The sequence below is a fragment of the Mixophyes fleayi genome, chromosome 12 (genome assembly GCF_038048845.1).
Source record: "Mixophyes fleayi isolate aMixFle1 chromosome 12, aMixFle1.hap1, whole genome shotgun sequence".
NCBI lineage: Eukaryota > Metazoa > Chordata > Amphibia > Anura > Limnodynastidae > Mixophyes > Mixophyes fleayi.
Window position 1 is genome coordinate 79,448,726 of NC_134413.1, and position 21,532 is coordinate 79,470,257.

A 21,532-nucleotide genomic window follows, 5' to 3' on the forward strand; every position below is an offset into this window, starting at 1 on the left:
AGGCCCTGTCGCTGAAATGATTGGTTTGTTAAAGTGTGCATGTCCTATTTAAACAACATAAGGGTGGGTGTGAGGGCCCAAGGACAATTCCATCTTGGACCTTTTTTTTTTGCATTATATGACCAATCAACAGTCGTTTGCCATGTTCAAAAAGTAAAACCAAATTTAAAAAAATACAAGAAATTAAACCAAAAGTAAAATGCAGTGTCATAATTTAAAACAAGAGGTATTGACGTGCTCTAAAACTACTGTATTGTTGTTTATATTTTATAAACACTACACTTGACAGCTTGAGTCTTTCAATAAAAAAGTAACTGTCCATTGCATGAATATTTGCAACAGGGACAATTTTAGGGTTAAGAAAGTCAACTAATAACACTTCGACGCTGTCTGTCTTTATAAACACTACACTTGGAAGTTGGAGGAGGTATTGTGGCCCCGGCACCAAATTTACTACCGGGGCCACTCCACTGTGCAGTCCATATTTAGGTGTATCAGATATTAAACAACGGTGACAGTTGATGCCCAATTTTTTAATTATATTGTGGCCTCGGTACCAAATTGTGTACCGGGGCCACCACACTACGCAGTCCAGATACTTGTTTGGTGGAATTCAGACCAGTTGAGGGTTTTATTATTATATTGTGTGGACCACTCTATCTATACCACACTACAACTCTATACCACTCTATTTCATACTTTAATTCTATTTCATACTTTAATTCTATTTCATACTTTAATTCTATTTCATACTTTAATTCTATTTCATACTTTAATTCTATTACTAATTACCATAAAGAGGAACAAAATAAACCAATTTTACCAAAAGTATAATATGACTTAGACTTACAAACACTACACTTGAAAGATCGTGCCTTTAAATGAAAAAGTCAGTCTTCATTGCACGACTATGTGCAACAGGGACAGTTTTTTGGGTTTACAAAGTCAACGAATAACACTTCGACCCTGTCTGTCTGGGATCTCAATGACGAATTGTCTGTACCATGTTTGGAGGAGGTATTGTGGCCCCGGTATCAAATTGGGTACCGGGGCCACCCCACTATGCAGTCCAGATACTTGTTTGGTGGAATTCTGACACGTGGAGGGTTTTTTAATTATATTGTGGCCTCGGTACCAAATTGTGTACCGGGGCCACCACACTACGCAGTCAAGATAGATAGATGCGTATTGCGTATCATAGATAAAGTACATTCAGTGGTGTGGGGCAAATTGAAAAATATTCAAAATGCACTGACATTATCAAAAACAAGAGGTTGTCACACGCTAAAACTCCAACATGTATATGATGGAGAGGATGGAGGAGCAGCCGTATGTGTAGTGTAATGCAGATCTGTTGAAGGTTTTTTATATATTTTATTGTGGTGCCCAGTGCCCACTCCTCTACGCAGTCCAGGTACATTTATTGGTGCGAATCATAAAAGTTCAGGGTTTTTAATATATATTGTGGTGACCCACTCCTCTACGCAGTCCAGGTACATTTATTGGTGCGAATCATAAAAGTTCAGGGTTTTTAAGATATTGTGGTGACCCACTCCTCTACGCAGTCCAGGTACATTTATTGGTGCGAATCATAAAAGTTCAGGGTTTTTAATATATTGTGGTGACCCACTCCTCTACGCAGTCCAGAAAGATACCTTGTTGCAACGTTTTGGACTAATAACTATATTGTGAGGTGTTCAGAATACACTGTAAATTAGTGGAAATGCTTGTTATTGAATGTTATTGAGGTTAATAATAGCCTAGGAGTGAAAATAAGCCCAAAAACTTGATTTTTAAACTTTTTATGTTTTTTTCAAAAAAAAATCCGAATCCAAAACCTTAAATCCGAACCGAGACCTTTCGTCAAGTGTTTTGCGAGACAAATCCGAACCTCAAAAATAACGAAAATCCGGATCCAAAACACAAAACACGAGACCTCAAAAGTCGCCGGTGCACATCCCTAGTAATAAGTCAGATACTCCGGTAATGAGTCAGATACCCCAGTAAAGAATCAGACACTCCAGTAATAAGTCAGATACTCCGGTAATGAGTCAGATACCCCAGTAAAGAATCAGACACTCCAGTAAAGAATCGGATAGTTTTTCTTTTCCTCTGAACCTTCTTCCCTCCAGTGTCAGTGCATGTCCTCGTGTTCTAATATTTCTCTTCCTGTAGCTTGTTAAAACCTTTGATATATTAGTTTATGTATTTTCCCCCTTTTCCCTTCTTTGCTCAAAAAGATCTTTTAGTCGAGTAAGTTTTGTGTTGTAGGCCATGCACCATTTTAGTTGCACTTCTTAGTCTACTTGGCTGGGTCAGTAATTATCCCACCTGTATCCACAGACAGATGAGCTGTTGGGGTTGTGTGAGGACTGGAGTTGAGAAACACTGCATTAGCAAAACAAGTTTGTTGCTAATCAATATTGTAACTACACCGCACTTTGCAATTTTGTTGATGGAACATCAGATACTGAATCAGTAACTGGAATATTGAGCTAAGAGAAACATGTTTAGTCCATTACAGAGGGAAAAACATCAGACAGTATAACAGTGCAAAATCCAAGAGATACATAATTTGTTTGAAATGATCATTTGACATAACTCAGGAGTTTTGTGTACTAATAGAAATAAATATTATGTACCTCAAATAGAAAAAAAATATAGAACAGAGACACAACATTTTTAATAAACCTCTTTCTGCTTCAGACATACAGGGCCTTATATAAAATTAGATGTGATTTACGACTAAAACGTCTGCATAAAAAGACACATTTTTATACAGGTATGTTGAGCTGAGCGCACCTAAGCTGATGGTTATTACTCTAAATTATGTTACATACATCTAAAAAACATTTGCAGAATATGAACATATCTGACACAAGAACTGCAAAAACCTTAATTCATGCACTCATCATCTCCCGCATCAACTATTGCAATTCCCTCCTTTCTGGTCTCCCCAAAATCTGACTTACTCCTACAATCTATTTTGTACATAGCGGCTAGATTGATTTTCCTTGCAAACCGTTCTTCCTCTGCTGAGCCACTCTGTCAGTCTCTACATTGGTTGCCTGTTTTTTAACAAATCCAATATAAAATTCTTCTACTAACATACAAGGCCATCAACAAAATTACACCGACATATATCTCCTCACTTGTCTCAAAATATCTCCTAACACGACACCTCAAGTCTGCACAAGATCTACGCCTCTTTCCCACTCTCATCACATCCTCCCATTCCCGGTTACAGGACTTTTTCGGACTGCACCCACTTTGTGGAATTCCCTCCCTCGCACAGTAAGATTTTCTTCTAGTCTTCAAACCTACAAGCGTTCTCTGAAAACCCACCTCTTCAGACAAGGTTATAATATTCATCAACCGTCATCTTAATCTCCCTAGGTTACCCTATTACCACCCTCTACACAATTAACACAAGACAACAACCCTCTGACCAACATTGCTGTGTGACTGATCATACAGCCCACTCAATACGTTTTACCTTTGTATTCTAGCTGGACCAATGGGCAATATGATGTAGCACTTACCCTTGTGTATCAAACTCCATTGTTCCATAGATTGTAAGCTTGCGAGCAGGGTTCTCTTACCTCTCTGTCTGTATGTATTACCCAGTAATGTTTTATTAATGTTTGTTCCCAATTGTAAAGCGCTATGGAATTTGCTGGAGCTACATAAATTAATGCTGATGATGATGATGATCACTCTCCATTAATAAATTATGCTATTGATCGATAACACGCAACTTTCCCGTCTACTCGCTGACATATATGCGTCTGAGTGGCATTTGCTCCAACATGTCCCCACCTTCTTACGTTCCACCTTTTCTATTGGAAGGAGTTGCCAGCAGCCGTAAGAGCAAAATGCAACTCAGTCTGCATATGGCCACAGCAGTCACTAATGCTTTGTGGCATGTGCAGAAGCAAAAAAAAGTATTAATATGCAGAAAACGCTACTTGTGTTGAGCCCCACAATTGTGCATAAATTTAGTATGGGTTGTGACAAATAAACTTATTTGCCACACCTCTGCTGAATAGAGGCTGCAGACAGGATTAAATTCTCTCTGGGTCTCTCATGAAGCGCACAAACACACAGGTGCACCATATGGATGTAATTGGTTTGCTGGTTTTTGATTGGTTTGTAGTGCTTGGGTGGAGGATAAAAAGACTGTCTGTTCTTGTGGACGACCAATGCCAGCTAGATGGCTACGAAGGTGAACTATGTCTAGATAGTGCGAGGGTCGCCTGGTGTCATCCTGGCAAAAGTCTGCAGCGCTATTTGTGATGTGAGCAATGAAGACCACTATTTTTCCAGCAAGAGGTTGGTTATGTCCGTCATCTGGCGGTTGTTAGTGTCACAGACTGTATGCAATAAAATATGTTACTATAAACTATGGAACAAAACTATAGATGTCTAAAAATATATTTACACTTTAAAAATAAAACACATTCTTGAAATTCTTCAAATTGAAGTATAACTCTATTTTGTTTTGTTTCTTATTTGACACGTCAGGCACAAGTGTTTTCATGGCATTTAATGACATTTGTAACCTCACAGAAACTCTACAAATTATGTTAACATCAAGGAACACCCCTGAGCCATCCTTAATATGTTATCTGAATAATTAATTTGCTTTTAAATAACTGAAAATAATCTAAAATGACCTGTATAATACTGAGATTATCCATATACATCTAGCTAAACAAATGATCTTAATCACAGTTATCATCTGTATTTAAACCATTGAAAATGTTTCCAAAGCCATCACAGCATTGAGACAGACTAGTAAATTAGCACAACTTTCACATCACATAACAATAATAATAATATAACAAGATAAAAAAAATTGAAAACATAAATTATTTAGAATAAAGAAACAGAAGGCTCAAACAGAAGGAGAATATTTTTTTCTTGCAACATTTCTGACTTTCAGGGATAATGTATTGTTGCACACTTCCTCTAATAGTTCATCCCTGCCTATAGAACAACAAGTAAACTCTACAGGCTAAAGACTTACAGACACCAACCTACGTATTTAAGTCTTCACACCCACTTTTACAGAAAACATACACAATTTGCACCACACAACAATGGCAGGCTTGTGATTTCAACAAGAACATCATCATCAATAATTGTTGATGATGATAATTCTCTTTATGAAATGGTTTATGTACATATTCTTTACAGAGCAATTTCAGCAAAATAAAATTAACGCTCTTAAAATGATATGATTTACAAATCCAATACAGGATTTTTTAATAACTGTTTCAAATAACCATTACAAACCTTATTTCAAATATAAAAAGTATTTAGCAAGTAATCTTTCAATGCACCAAATGAAGAAAAAAGACACTGCTGTATAGCAAAGTGCCAATCACCATCATATATTGTCACCATAGGGTATTGATAAAGTTTATTATTCTTGCGCTGTTTGGTGACCTCTTGTGGTGCAAGCAGAGAACTACATCTTTCTTCATTCATCCTCTGAAATCCCAGCTCAGGCATCAGAATGTTCACTGATTCGTTTTATAGTTTTCATGTGGTAGAATAATATACAGAGAGTGATAATAAGAATACAGACAGAGAGACCCAGGCGAATTGTATTCTGAAGACTGTAACTTCTTGATACTTCTGATACTTTTGATACTTTTGAATTGAATTCTGGAGAAAATGAAAACATTTTAATTACTCAGCCAAAGCAAAATCAAGGCTTTTTTTTATGACTGCAACTGAGTGATTAATCTAATTAATTTATACAAATTAAAAATTTTAAATGAGCGAAAGAGAGAGGGAGAGGGAGGGAGAGAGAAAGAGGGAGGGAGGGAGAGGTTGGGATAGAGGGAGAGAAAGAAAGAGAGAGGGAGGGAGAGAGGGAAGGAGGGAGAGAGAGAGGGAGGGAAAGAGAGAGAGAGTGGAAGGGAGAGAGGTAGAGGGAGGGAGAGAGGTAGAGGGAGAGAGAGAGAGAAAGAAAGAGAGATAAAGAGAGAGAGGGAGGGGAGAAATAGAGGGAGAGAGAGAGAGAGAGGGATTGAGAGAGGGAGGGAAAGAGAGAGAGAGAGAAGGAAGGAGTGCAAGGGAGAGAGGGAGGGAAAGAGAGGGAGGGAGAGAGAAAGAGGGGGAGAGAGGGAGGGAGGGGGAGAGGGGGGATGGAGAGAGAGGGAGGGAGGGAGAGAGAGGGAGGGGGAGGAAGGGAGGGTACTGTACATTAGTTTTATCCCAATCCTGAATATTTTTAACATTTCCCTTTTAAGGAATTTATAGATTAAAATTCTTCGAAGATTATAACAGTATAAAACGAAAGTTCGCACCTGGCACTACATTGTTATAGCAGGTATTAATATCATCTTTACTATGTACAAAAAAATCAAATAAGAATCATTTACTAACTCATAACAAAATGAGACTTTTGTGATGCATTCTTCTAACAAAATGAGGACATCAGTCTGAAAAAATCATAATTTGGCTAATTAATGATATTTGCATATAACCTTAAAATCAATCAAATACTGCATTTGACCATAATATATTGTTTTTAACAACAAATTGTATAAAACGTGTTTCTCCAAGAACCCACATAGGTGTCTTCTTCCCGGAAGTGAAAATTACTGGTATTGATAATTGCTCCTCTTCACCGGAAATTGCAGAGGAATCTTACTATACAGCTGACATAAGATACATGGTGAAGAGCAGCAATGTCTGAGAAGACCCCAGCAGTGTTCAGCAATAAACAGGAGACACCGCGAGAAATGGATATTTGTTATTGAGAACCAGCAAAATTGAACCGCTTACTAAACTGTAATGTCCAAGTGCTGAAACTTTTGTATTATGTTTTCTCAACACCAAACAGCTACAGTAGATGTAGAACATTTTCCTTCTCTCTCAGTTCTTATTATATTGTAAGTATATGTGAACTTTATTACTTACTTTATTATTACCTTACTGAGCCTTATTTTGCACTGTACTGTATGGGGAAGATAGCTCTATAACTTGCACTAGACCGATGAAAGTAACCAACTGATCAGTCCCTATTATGCCTGGCTGCTATCGGTTAAAGCACAGTTTGAAACTATTTAACTATGTATAAACGTATTTATTGTGTTGGTTTATAAGACATATTAAGTCAAAACTTGGCATAATTTTTCTCTTCCTCTGAAGGATTTAAGTCAAGCTTCATGGGTTCGCAAAGAATTGGAGAGAGAAATTACAGAATAGCACCCAGGAGTGTGATCACACCAAGGATGGGGATGTTTCACAGAGCTACTACAATACTCAGATCAGCCGGTTGACCCAGGGAGTTCAGCTGCCATTGCTGTTCCCATTGCTGTTCCACCTTTTGGGATTTCTGTGGCCTCTTTGTTGGCAGCCACCAAAACTTCTGCGAACATGGGGAACAATTGTCCTGCCTCTGTGTCCAGCAAGGAGATGAACATATAACACAGCACAAGACAAAAACTAAATCTTTGCCCAGAAACGGAACAAACGCTTAGCTAATGTATATGATGATGAAAAGGCATCATTGTCAACAGCCTTCTTCTGTCTCCACCTTCTACTGTCTCTCTTCATTCCAACCATACCGCACCACCGGAAGCCTAACAGAAATACCAGTCACCGATGGCTGGTTTGGTGGCTAATAATGCCCCTGCCTTCAGTAGCCACAGGCGCTTTTCCTGCTAGCATCTAACATTGATCTTTTGCTTCCTCATGTATCAAGTGTTTCCCACCCCTCTTAGATCATAATGTCATTTGGGCAGAACCACCTGTACCTTCTGCTTTAAGTCAACATATATAATTTGCTTCTATTATGAGCTCCTCAATGTACAGAGCTGCATAATATGCTGGTATTTTATAAATAAATAATAGGAGCAACAGTTTGCTTTTGTAAAATAAAGTATACTAATATTCTATACATGGAGTGCAACCGGACGTGAACACGAGACCTGGATCATGGAGTTTTACTTACTTGTTATAGTGAGAACAGTCATGTTACTCAGCACCTCTTCTCTGGAGATGTCATTGTGAGAGCCACAGTAATAAGGTCCGGCCATGGACAGTGATGTGTTTGTCAGCCATAGCTGTGCGGCTCCTTCCTTACTGCTTGTGACATTTCCCAGAAATCCCTCTTCATTGTAGAACATGTATTGTATGGGGAAGGATCCTCTCTTGGACTCACAACGCAGAACAACATCTTGTCCCACAGTCACCTCATTGGGAGATATTGTCATCACTGGTTGGTCAACACCAACTGTAAGACAGAAGAGAAGAACATGGAAACAATAACCAAAGTTGATTCATGTTTGGACGTAAGCCTCTTTGTGTTCTGTATCTTGTGTGAATTCACTCTGTGCATGCTCTGAAACAGGTGGAGCTAGAGAGCTGTGGGCTCCAGTGCAGAGAAGTTGGGAGGAGGGAATCAGGGGCCCACAGCTCATTAGTTCCCAGTGCCGCTGGACCCATTATCACTGCACCTGCTGCTCCGAAATGGACCTTATGCCAATTGCATGCAGTTCATGTCTGAACGCAAATGACACTTACTACTGCCTGTAACTTGGAGGGCGGAACAGTGGAGGGAATGAACAAAAAGGGCTGTGCCAATGCAGATGCAGCCAATTCAAGTCCCGGTTTCTCAAAAGTACGTGTTTTTAAGCCATATCATTTGTACCAGCTATTACAGGTGTAAGTGCTGACTGATAGTGATGACTGACTAGACATAGTCTTTGTATTAAAAACTACACCTATGCGGCGTGCCACAATATAGCAACGAAAATGTTTTTGCAAGAAAAATTGAATATATAAACACATATGTACAGCGTGCATTAAAAAGCATCTTGATTTATGTATTTAATGTAAAAAAAAAAAAGTAAAAAAATGTAAAATCTATATTTGTATTAATGATTTTACTGTTAAGAGTAGTTCATTTATTTTATAATTTTTTTCTGTAATGTGACCTTTTAGGGAACAGACGCTTGTGCGTATACTGTAGTCTGTTCTATCTGTCTACATGCGGCAAGTAAAGTTTAGGCAGAGCGTACTTCCAGCCGGATTCCAATGAAAACATGCTTTGAGATCTGCTTGACATTGAATCCGGTCGGAATTACGCTCAAGTTCTGTGCGTGTTTGTAAAAAGCAAGTTTCATGCAGGTTGCGTCCAAACTTGAATCAGGCCCATAGTGTCTACCGTAGACATATTGGAGCTCCCATTGAGAGCTGATTTAGAAATGGAGATGATAAAAACTCAGTAGAACAATATGTATATGTTACAAAAATAATAAAATATATATGATAAAATAAAATATGACTTTTTTACCGATCGTATTTTATAGCTGAGCTAATGTAGCAAGTCAACATCTAAGTATGTATCTCGATAAGGGCCCTATATCTGGTTTCACCATGAATTTTCACTTCCTCTTTCTAACCAATGTGTCACAACAGGCATCACTCTATCCTGCAATGTGTAACTTCCCGTTTTGGCTGTTTTCTGTTAGAAATTTAGGTTTTCTTTATACTTAAGGACAATGTTACATGTGATGTGCAAAGTGCATCTGACATGAATACATAGTGTACATTTGGCATTTGTTTCGGATATTCAGATATGTGTAGCCTATGTAACTGAGAGGGAAGAGGAAGATTCTATGGACATTATAGCAGAGTACAAAGAAAGATTATTAATACTATTATTATTTTTATTATTATTATTATTATTATCGTAGATTTGTAAGGCGTCACAGTGCTTTGCAGTAGGGTAAACAGTACATACATAAAACAGGACATACATAAAACAGTAGACAAAATAAAAGCAGACATGATAACAAAGGGTACGGAGGACCCTGCTCATTAGAGAGCTTACATTCTAAGTGGAGGAGGGCACAGCTGAAACAAGAGGAGCGAGTAACTTAGAGTAAAGATTGGGAGAGTTGTTATCATACATTAGTGTGAATAGTGTTATCGAGGATAAGGTCACCTCTAAAAAAGAGATGGGTTTTAAAAGAGCGTCTAAAGATTTTAAGGCTAGGGGGAAGTCTGATTGAGCGTGGTAGGGAATTCGATAAGTGGGGAGCAGCACGGGAGTCTTGTAGGCAGGAGTGAGAGGTAGTTACCAGAGACGAGACAAGGCACAGGTCAGAGGTAGACCTAAGAGGGCGAGAGGGAGAGTATTTGAGATGTATGAAGGGATGGCTTTGTTGAGGGCTTTGTGTGCAAGGGTGAGTAATTTGAATTGGATTCTGGAGGACACTGGGAGCCAGTGTAGGGATTTGCAGAGTGGTGCAGCATATGTGGAGCAGTGAGAGGAAGATCAGTCTTGCAGCAGCATTTAGGATGGATTGAAGTGTGGATATATGGGTGTCAGGAATGCCAGAGAGCAGGAGGTTGCAATAGTCAAGAAAAGGAATTTTTTTACATAAAAAAAATCTTCACCACAAAAGGTGAATTTTTTGAGCATCCTTCTAGCAAAATCAGGCTATATGTCTAAATTATTTTTTTTTGCCAATCATGATATTTGCATATTACCTTAAAATTAATCCCTACGGTAGGGATTCCGCTTAAACTTAATCAGTATGGTGCGCTAAAACATTCCTGTTTTAGTGCACTTGATAATGATATATTGTTTTTTAACAGCAACTTCTATAAAAAGTGGTTCTCCAAGAACCTACGTAGGTGGTTTTTTACTGAGAAGTGGAAATTACTGCTATTGCTAATTGCTCTGCTTTGCCAGATATTGCATTGGTATCTTACTAAACAACAGGCATTAAGATAAATGATGAACAGCAGCTTTATCTGGTGATTATAACCCCGGCAGTGTTCAGCAGTAAGTAGGAGACAGACCAGGGAATGGAAAACTGCTTTTGGAGACCCAATAAAGCTGAGCCTCTTATACCGCTTTCATACTGCCGCCCCGGCAATATCCCGGGTTTTTCAAGCCGGGTTTTTGCCGGGGCTCAGAGCGTCCCAGCTCAGAAACACCATTCATACTGCACCTCGGACCCGGGAATTTCCCGGGTTGACCCTATTCATACTGCACAAGTCTGTGCCCTGGCAATTTGTGGGAGTCATCACCAGAGCAATTTTCATTGGCTGAAAAATGGTGATGTCATTGAAAGGTAGACAATTGGATTAATAGAATAGACAATAGAATTGGCAGACAGCCAATCAGCTTGTTTTCTGTGCAACCCGGGTTGAAAAACCCGGGTTGCACCATTCATAGTGCAGGCAACCCGGGTCCGACCCGGGAATTACCCCTTGATAAATTCCGGGTTGAAGACCCGGGTTTTTAGACCCGGGATTTTTGACTTGTACCATTCATACTGCACCAAGACCCGGTTCGTTTGAGCTCGCCCCGGCAAAAACCCGGGATTTTGGTGTAGTATGAATGGGGTATTACTAACTGCAATAATACCGCTGTCCAGGTGCTGAAACTTTAGTTTTATGATTTTTCAACACCAAACAGCTACAATATAAGTTTTATTAAAGATTATTCTATTCTCTCAGTAGAATTGAACTTACAATATTGTAAGTATATGTGAACTTTATTTATTGTTCCTTATTTTTTCCTGTGTAGTGAAGGTGGTTGTGTAACTTCCACAAGGCTGATTAAAGTGAGCCCCTAATCTAACCTTATAATACCTGGCTGCTGTGGGTTAAAGTACAGTTTGAAACTATTTAACTGTATATAAACCTATTTATTTTACTGGCTCATAAGACATTAGGTCACATAATTGGCACAATATTTCTCTTCCTCTGAAGGATTTAAGGCAAGCTTCAAAGGTTTGTAAAAATTTGTGAAGACAGAGGGAGTAGTGCCGCGGAGTGCGATCACACCATTGGCTTGTTTCACAGATCTACAGCAATACTTTTTAAGTACATCTACTGCAAGCCATGGGTTATAATTGTCATTATTGTTGATGCTTTGATGATCTCTGAAACCTCCTTGTTGGCAGCAGCTACCACCACAACTTTCGCAGACATGGGAAACAAGTGTCCTGGCTCGGAGTCCAGGGGAGATACCCATATAGCACAAAAACAAATGCCTTGTCCATAACCAGAACAGAGAGGATGTTTGGTCAATGCATACCATGATAGACAGGCTTGGTGGTCAGCAACCATATGTTTTAAGATTTCTACTGTCTCTCTCTTCATGCCAACGACACCGCACCACCGGAAGCTGAACAGAAGTGCTAATCACCAACTTTAATATTGGTGACTGGTGCCTAAAATTATGGATTATGTTCATATCATTGCACATAATTTGTTTATATTATGATTTCCTTAATGTACAATGCTACATAATATGCTGGCTCTTTACAAATAAAGAATAACAATAATCATAGATAAAGCAATTTCTTATTGTAAAATAAAGTACACTAATATTTTATACATGGATTGCAAACGGACATGAACATGAGACCTCTATCATAGAGTTTTACTCACTCTTTATAGTCAGAATAGCCATGTTACTTTTTTTTTCCTTTCTGGAGATGTCATTGTTAGAGCCGCAATAATAAGGTCCAGCCATGGAGAGTAAAGTGATAGTCAGCCGTAGTTGTCCTACTCCTTTCTGCTGGATTCTGTCACTTCCTAAGAATCTCTCTTTAGTATAAAACTGGTATTGTTTGGGGAAGGATCCTCTCTTGGACTCACAACGCAGAACAACTTCTTGTCCCAGAGTCACCTCATTAGGAGATATTGTTATCACTGGTTGGTCAACGTTAACTGTGAGAGTGAAGAGTGAAACATGGACACAATAACCAAATGTGAGTTCAGGAACTTGTGCTTATACTGTACTGTACACATATAGAAGCATAGAATTTTACAGTAGATAAGAACCACTTGGCGCATCTAGTCTGCCCAATTTTTAACCTATGGTAACCTTAAACCTTATTTGATTTTTTATTCTTTTAAGGAGTGAAGCTGCATATATCTATTGTTTCTACTGCTCTGGAATATTTTGAGGCACTTGCTCCTAAAGGAGAGTATCTCCATGAATTTTGCTTCACACCTGGTGAATCTGGTAGCTGTACATAATTGACTGCTACACAATTTATTCCACCTATGCTGTCTATAGCAATGTCATTGATGTCATATTTTGCCGTTTGGGACTGAATTGTCCTATTGATCATTTTGAAAATGATCATAAGCATTAAGCTAATTTAATTCCGATTTTCTAATAAAATTGATATCATCCTAGGCTTACTTTCCTAAGGCTTTAATTATTTGCCAATTATTTTTATATGCAGACAAGAGGGATATAACTCTCCTGTTCAATTATTTCTGTACTTTCTAAGGAGACCAGAGGGTAGATTTAGTAAACCTTCTATAAAGGAAAAGTCACGGTGTTCCCATTAGCAGCCAATCAGATTCTAGCTATCATTTTTTTACAATTTACTAGAAAATGATAGCTGGAATCTGATTGGTTGCTATGGGCAACACCTCCAGTTTTGTTTTTAAGAAGGTTCAGTAAATCTACCCCCAGAACTCCTTTTAAGGAACAGTTTTTGCTCTTACATCACAAATTAACTCTTGTAGCACCTAAGTACCCATTCTTCTATTTCGCGGTATACGCCCACATCTATGAAAGCACCACTATATAACCAATCACCTAGCTTTTCAGGTTTGCGGATGATGCTGAACAGCCACATGGTAGAAACAGTAAAGACGCCACTAACTAATTTAAATTTAGGCGCACCCAATTCATTCATTAGACCTAAAAATTAACATTACTGCTGAAAGGCAACTGAAAGTGGATCCTATTAGAAGTCTAGTGTCAAGACCAAGGTCAAGAGCAAACAAGGCCTCTTCTGAACATATGTGGCTGGTAGACTCAATGGGTGTTGTGGGGGCTCCAGGAGTGCAGGCAGCCTCCCATAGGGCCCTTGGATGGTTGCTCCCACAGAAGTTCCGCCAGTGGTCAAGAACTGAGCTCCAACATCTCAATGGTAGTAGAAAAATCAAATCCTTTTGTGCTGGGAAGAAGGAAGATCAAATACTTACAAAGCATAAGATGTCCCTTTAACCCACTTTATCTCATTTAAAAAAAAAATCCCATCTCGCTTTACAATACCCAAGTATGATTCAGCCTTTTGTACTTACTTTTGACCCTGATGTCATAAAACTGTGTACATCGGTAAATCCAGTATCCGGTGAATAATTCAGCTCTGTAGACTCTCTGGTCTTTCGTGGTTAAGCCAGATATTTTTAAAGATCCATCAGTTGTGGCAGAAAGTCTTCCAACATAATTATTATTCTTCACTTCCAAAACTTGTCCTGGTCCTGTAATTGCTATGTGATCTATATTATTAATATCCCAAGTAATGAAAGCCACGTTAGGATGATTAGGAAGTTGCAGAGTAACTTCTCCTCCAAGTGTCCCAACCAATCGTATTGTAGTACCACAGGATTCTGAAGGCTCTAATAAAATATACAGACACATCGATATATTAGCTATTTCACATTCATAAGGTGGTTTGTTAGTTTGTATAAATATTGGCTGTATAATTGCAAGGTTTTATTAAGTAAATGTTTACACGTCTAATTTAAGACATATTTTAGAAGATTGCAATGTATAACTTTTTATATATTTATGAACACTAAGGGGTAGAGCTATCAAACCTTCTAAAAACAAGCAATCAGACTCTAGCTTTTATCTAATACATTCTAGACAATGATAGCTAGAATTTGATTGGTTGCTATGGGCAACAACTCTGGTTTTCCTTTTTAGGTTTGATAAATCTACACTCAAGTGTATTCAGTTCTCTTTTGCAGAGATGTCTGTATTCAATCAATTGCTAAAGGGGTGGGACTAGAATGAAGCATTAGTCAATCAATACTTTAGAAGAACAAGATCCAGTTCTATAATTATTGTTGTGAAGCCAGTCTTGATACATTCATGGAATTGTGGCCATAACTTATGTAACCCCCTGTCAGTGCGTGTGTGTGTGTGTGTGGTCCTGTGGTACATAGATGGTCAATGCACTTCCTCACTTGCAAATCCTCTGTCCTGGCTAGTTCATGGGTGAGGGTCTAAGTGACCAGAGGGCCCGTCCCAGATGTCAGTGTACACCAACTCCTGACTGTTGACCACTCCAATTGCCTCTTCTCCCAACCTTATCTCTATCCTGCTTCGGTTGTGCTCAGCTCAACAAAAGTCCCTTGTGTCTCTCCTCTGGGTCCTAGTTTTGGGGTCACGTATTCAGTCACAGTGAGGTAAGAATAAGAGGGCTTCGAAAATGTTACCTACCAAGCTACCAGCCTCTTGTGTCAGCAGCTCTGTTTATTCCTATGATTGTCAATGTAAATTAACTTGCATATATTAAGAAATAAATGGCAATGATTATATTTAATACAAATTTGTTGGAGACAACATGGGTTCAGGATAAGATTTATTTAGAGATAAGAATGGGTCAAGGTCACCTGGTTTCTCTCTCTCTTATGACTTATAAGGGTAAACAACAGCGGCAAATTCAAAAGTTTATTTCTACTCTCTTTTTCTGACGGCTGAACCTCAGGGAGCAAATTTGCACCTTGGCAAAACCATGTTGCATTGGAGGGGGGAGGTAAATTTAAATTATGGGGACAGATTTATAGCTGGTGTAGGACAAGCCCTAGATCAACTTTAAATGTCAGTGTAAAAATAAAGCTATCACATATTTGTGTGCTACTTGAAAAAGCAGCCAGTATTTTCCTTACATGCAAAAAAATAAAGTAATTTGCACCCCTTGCATTGTAACATGGTTTGTCCAGGAGCAAATATACTCCTGTTTTTTGCTTTACTCTCCTTAATGATTCAGGTCCATAGTGTTTATCTTAGAATTCATTCCTAGGTCAAATTATCCTATTATCTCAAATATATATTAAGAAAAAATAGATAAATGATAGAGTTATTCTTATACTGTAAGTTCTGATCTTTAATAACTATAATTAAAACGTCTACATTGGCAGACTTATTTTATTTGTACTTAATAAACTAAAAGGGTCGATTTGTACAGAAAGAAGCTCCTTAAATTGTTGATCACATGCTTTCTACCAACCTGTATCAAATAGTAATTGGATGACAAGAATTTGCCTGTCTTTACTCAGAGGGTTGTACCCAACGGCCAACTCACCTACCGGCAACTGAGGTATTGAAATCCCCAGTGCGAAACTCAAATTATTGAAGGTTGAAGACTAGGTAATCAATCAAGGGAGAGAAGATAAGGATTTTCTTACTGTGGATTATATTCTAATAAACAGAGGTGCTTTTTCACACAAACAAATGTTAGCGTGCAAATATACTGATAAGGTAGCATTAATGGATCATTCGGAATAGGAAGCTCACCGGGAGTGATAAGCCTACTGGGACTTTGTGAACCTGAGTGGAAGAGACGAACTCCTGCTTGGGATCGTAAAAGGAATCAAGGCACCTGTTGAATTGTAGGATTGGTGCAACACAATTAAGTTCAATGTTTTTGTTTATCACTTATCACCTATTGGAACCAAAAATAAAATGTTTTGTTTTGGACAGAATTGTCCCTTGAAAAACAACTTACAGAGCAATTATTCTATATCCTTGTCCAATGCCCCAACACTTCCACAGAAAATGTACATCTTTTAACAAGAAGGTGAGTTTGAGGTGCAGTGTTCAAATACATTTACCATACGTGAGATTGATGAATATATAACTTACCAATATCTGGAGGAATCCGACTGGGCTCTGGAAATTGAATAGGAATAAGAACTGTCAATAAATGAAATGCAAATTTAAACATAATTTTGCAACATGGAAAAACCTATGTTGTCTTCTTTTACGATATGCACCTATTTCTGTGCACTCGTGTCTATTTTATAGGTCGGCAGATAAATTAGCATGTCTAGATGTGGGAGTGGATGGGTGGATTGTTTATTTAATGTCTGAGCAATGTGCCTGAATCTGCACTCAAGTGTTCAAAATGTAAAGCAACAAGATATTGTCATGAATGTTAAGGCACAAAAACTGATTGTCACGTTAAATGGTGTAGACCAGTGTTGGCTAACCTGTGACACTCTAGGTGTTGGGAAACTACAAGTCCCAGCATGCTTTGCCAATATATAGTAGCTTATTGCTGGAAGGGTATGCTGGAACTTGTAGTTTCACAACACCTGGTGTGTTACAGGTTAGCCAACACTGGTGCAGACCAACCTTGCACTAACGCATTTGTCATTGACGATTGAGAAACATGTTGCTTCTGAGGCGAAAATCCACAGTAGAAATACAGTGTGTCCTTTTATATGACCCCTTCACAGTTTTATTCAAGGTATAATGATTTTCCCCCAAAAAATTACAAGAAATTCTGTGAATGTTTCAATTTACAACTTACCATCAATTCTGAGATCAAAAAGCTGAGCACAAATATAGTTTGAATCTTTATTAAATAATTCAGCACGGTATATCCGTCTGTCTTTCGTAGTTAGCGTCGTAATTCTTAAAGAACCTTCATCCAAGGTAAATAGTCTCCCAATATAACTTGAGCTATGTTTCCCCAGCTCTAAAGGTTGACCTGGTTTCGTGGTAGCAATAAGATGTTTTTCAAATTCCCAAGTAGTAGAAGTGATTGGAGTCTGCTGGTCCAGTTGTAGGATAACGTCTTTCCCCTCTTCAACATTAAGAGTTTTTGTAGATCCACAAGGAGAAGAGAAAACATCTAAAATGAAAAGAAGCATTTTGTTACAAGTAAGATCGGTTCGTCAGTCTCAGTAACATTTGTTTCAAAGAACCGACTGTTTAGTTTATTTTATAATATTTAGAAGTATTAACAATCACACTCCCCAACTACCTCAGAAAAATAAAAATATTTAATTATTTCCTTACGGATATGTTTATAGAGCCAACCAAAATGGTTCTGGCATGTTGTAATCTAAATGGCATTGCCAGGTCAAAATAATTGGTTTGTTATTTAAAGGCCTAAAATATAATTTATGATATTGGCAGTGATCCAATACGTAGTTTAAATACATTTTGGGCCAATAAAAATGCAGGAAAAAAATTCACATGAACACATATGATCAAATATATCAGTAAATAGCTGTTTTACCCATATCTATTTGCTATTTATGTTCTGATAATAGAGAACCAGAGACAGCTCTAGTCACTTCCTTCTAAGGGGTAAATGTATCAAGCTGCGAGTAATCATTTATTTAGTGCATTCTACAAAATGATAGCTAGAATCTGATTGGTTGCTACAGGCAACGTCTCCACTTTTCAAACCCGTCGGAAACTCGCAGCTTGATACATTTACCCTTAGAACTACTAAAGGGGTTTGTTTCTCTTTGATTTGGGCTGAAGCAAACTGGAGAAGTTCACCAAAGGGCTTGTGGAATCACTTGAATGATCTTAAATTAAGATAATTAAATGACTGTTTTTGGATGAAATTTTCTTACACCCAAATATGTTCTGCATAACATTTATACTCACACCAATATAAAAGATACCACTTAAGTAATTAAGGTAATAAGCTTATTAAATTAAAATCTTGAAGCTTAGTCATACAATTGTAATGAAGTACAATGATCTGACCATCCAACTCATTACAAGATATTAGCAATGAAATCCATTACAGAGGTTTAAACAGGATTATTTTTGATAAACCTAAATTGGTACATACGGTCTGAGAATAAAGGCTTTGATTTTCTATACATTTTTTTTGTACTCTAATGTATTGCAGATATATTCGGAGATGGTATTAATTGGAATAGAGTGGAATAGAGTTGACCAAGAAGGTGAGAAGTATATTGAGGCTTTGTGGAAGAGTCCACACTGTACCCTGTAGAGACACGTCATTTTATATAGAATATTTTATTGCTGTGCTATGTGCATTTCCTATTATATGTTTTGATGTCCCCACCCTTTAGGAGAACTTTTGAAGAATAGTGTGTTAGTAGGCTGGACTTTGAAGTGACTTTTATATTCGTTCCGACATAACCAAACTGCCAAACTAGGAGCATATAGTATTTTTGATGATGTCGGCTTGAAATGCACTGATTGGCAAATAGTCACACATGTTCGTTTGTAAATTAATATTCATGTGTTTTGAGTTTAGAAAGCTGTGAAGTCACATTCTGTCTTTGCGTAAATGTAGAGCAATAAGGAAGTGATGTCAGAAGATCCTAATCTGCATTAGATGTTGTGGTTTTCTAAAAATTTCTATTTGATTTTGTTGGTTCTCCAATATCTAACAAAAGGGGAACTTGAATAATCACAGTTTCCCTCGTGTCTTACTGTGCGTACTGAAAGACAAACATTATTTTTATTATTTTAAAAATTGTCCTATTTACGCTTATTATGGGCAATCCAGTTTCAATGGGTCCAAAAGCAGCATATTATGGTATGATAAATAAGCTCATCCAGGAAATTTAAATCATCAACTTCAAGCTGTAAGCAAAATAGATCTAGAAACATACACCAATGCTGTACATCTCAAATGTCAGGACACATTACATGTGAAACTGTTACATGTGATGTATCGCTCCACCAAATGAGGATTCTTTTCTTACCAAGCAAAAATATGGTAATATGAAGAATGATGACAAAATAAATTTGGTGTTAATTAGTGTTATGAGCAATCCCAACTTTAATTTTGGCGAATGTGACTTCAAATACTGCTTTTGTAATTGGATTTCTTTTTTCTTTTCTTTTTTTAAAAAACTTTATTTGAATTTTTCTGGAGAGAAACAAAATCAAAAAAGCAACACAGAATTTAATAAATAAGTAAATTGTGTAAAGTCTGCTAGAAATAAAAGTAATATAGAGAACAGAGACCTGAATCAAGACACGCATACTGAGCGCAATGTGCATTTGCTTCAGAACTCACGTAATTTTGGTCTGCACATGCCCGAATTCAACAAAAAACAGACCTAAAGATATGTGCACTGATGAATTCGGGTCTAGGTCTGCTTTGCTCTACTGCACTCGACACTGTTGAACATGTCCAATACCTATGTGAAATATAAATTCTCAAAAAAAAATAAAAAATGAATGTCGTCCCTGCTGATCAGGATTTTAGACTAGCCCTGTAGCTGGAGCAAGAGATACGGCAGAAAAAACAAGCAACTGTGAGATGCCCAGAGTTTGAATCAGACGTTGCTGTGTGCGTTCATTATTGTCACGCCCCTACTTTACATTGACTACCGTCAAGCGCCCCTTCCCCACAAAGCTCCCTCCCTGAATTCATAGGCTGTAGTTAGTGTCCTTTGTGTTTGAGGATTAATTGCTGCGTTCTGTGGTGTATGGAACAGTTCTGGGCACGCGCAGAGTGATTTTGCAGATAATGCAATACAATTGTTGTTTACATCTCTTGATAAATCAGGCCCGACATCTTTAATTAACCTAAAGTAAAGGTCTACATACAATTTAAATCAGAACATATTATTGACAATTAAAAAAACAGTATAACCATTGGTTGAAATTAAAATTTAGAAGTAGCGGTACGGAACATGTAAGTCAATGGTAGAAGGTCTTCACAGTCTGGAGAATTATATCCACTACCCGTTCCATCTACTGTAAACTTTCTTGTGTATTACTTATAGTATAGATTTATTCATGTATAATTGTGCATGTGGTCACTAGAGGTGCTCAAAACTACCCTATTGCTACAAATCATAAAAAATAAATTCAAATACATTCAGACTAATGCCCATAAGTATATAAAAAAAAATAATAAAAGCATAACTATCATTATCTTGAGTATCGTCAAAGTATTTTAATGGAATTGGAGAGAATATTTATAACATTCCTAAAAAACACTCTTCTGGGATGTTACCTTTAAATCAAGAAACACCTCTAAACCAACCTTAATATATTACTTCATTTAGCATGTATTTCATATCAAATAACTGAAATTAATTTGCGATATTACTGAGATTATGCATGTACATGTCTGTAAACAAATGATCTTTATCCCAGTTAAAATCTGTGAAATAAACCATTTAAAATGTGCCCATAGCTCTCACAGTGCTGAAACTGACCTGTAAATTAGCACAACTTTTCAAGACACTTTGCATTTATAATACAAGAGAAATAAAAAATAAACTTACGATTCAGAGGATCTAGAAACAGGAGGCACCAGCAGACAGAGAAGAACATTATTACTGTGTCTTGTGACATTGCTTTCAGGAATAGTCAAGGATTTCACACTTCCTCCAACATACACCACAAACAGTGCAACAACTAAACTCTACAAGCTAAAAAAGTTATACTGTATACAACACTTACACATGGGGGGTGTGAAATTCTGAAATTGGAGTTCCACTTCTGTTCTGCACCATATTTTTAAATTTTCAGTTTTTGACTTTGTAATCTAAGAAGAGAGCTGGGACGACAGTGGTCAATTCATTCTGCTGTGTGGTGTGGATGGCGTAGGACTCGGAACGCCCAAAGCCAAATTGCGTTGGCCAAATCTTTGAAATTCTGTGGACAATTACAGAAAAAGAAAAAAAACTCACAGAAAAGTTGAGAAACTTTTATTCATCTTCTGATTTTATCAGGATAAATCTAAATTTTTCAAACACGTGTTTCCAC

General features: G+C 37.6%; 1 protein-coding gene across 1 annotated transcript; it reads right to left on the reverse strand.

Moving 5' to 3' along the window:
- Positions 1-4,531: 4,531 nt before the first annotated feature.
- Positions 4,532-21,202, reverse strand: LOC142108164 (Fc receptor-like protein 6). Its single transcript, XM_075191778.1, has 7 exons — positions 21,049-21,202; positions 17,337-17,660; positions 16,667-16,693; positions 14,095-14,412; positions 12,436-12,717; positions 7,973-8,254; positions 4,532-5,673 (listed from the first exon to the last, which is right to left on the reverse strand). Exons 1-7 carry the CDS (start codon positions 21,116-21,118, stop codon positions 5,510-5,512), a joined length of 1,467 nt encoding a protein of 488 aa, XP_075047879.1. The 5' UTR covers positions 21,119-21,202; the 3' UTR covers positions 4,532-5,509.
- Between the last annotated feature and the right edge of the window lie 330 nt (positions 21,203-21,532).

What these genes read in the sequence shown, in the direction of transcription:
- LOC142108164 (XM_075191778.1), bottom strand. Translation starts at nt 21,118, where the DNA reads ATGTCACAAGACACAGTAATAATGTTCTTCTCTGTCTGCTGGTGCCTC. An exon ending in TTATGACATCAGGGTCAAAA is followed by an intron (nt 12,718 to 14,094) that starts GTAAGTACAAAA and finishes TCACTCTCACAG; the next exon opens with TTAACGTTGACCAACCAGTG. An exon ending in GGCTATTCTGACTATAAAGA is followed by an intron (nt 8,255 to 12,435) that starts GTGAGTAAAACT and finishes TCTGTCTTACAG; the next exon opens with TTGGTGTTGACCAACCAGTG.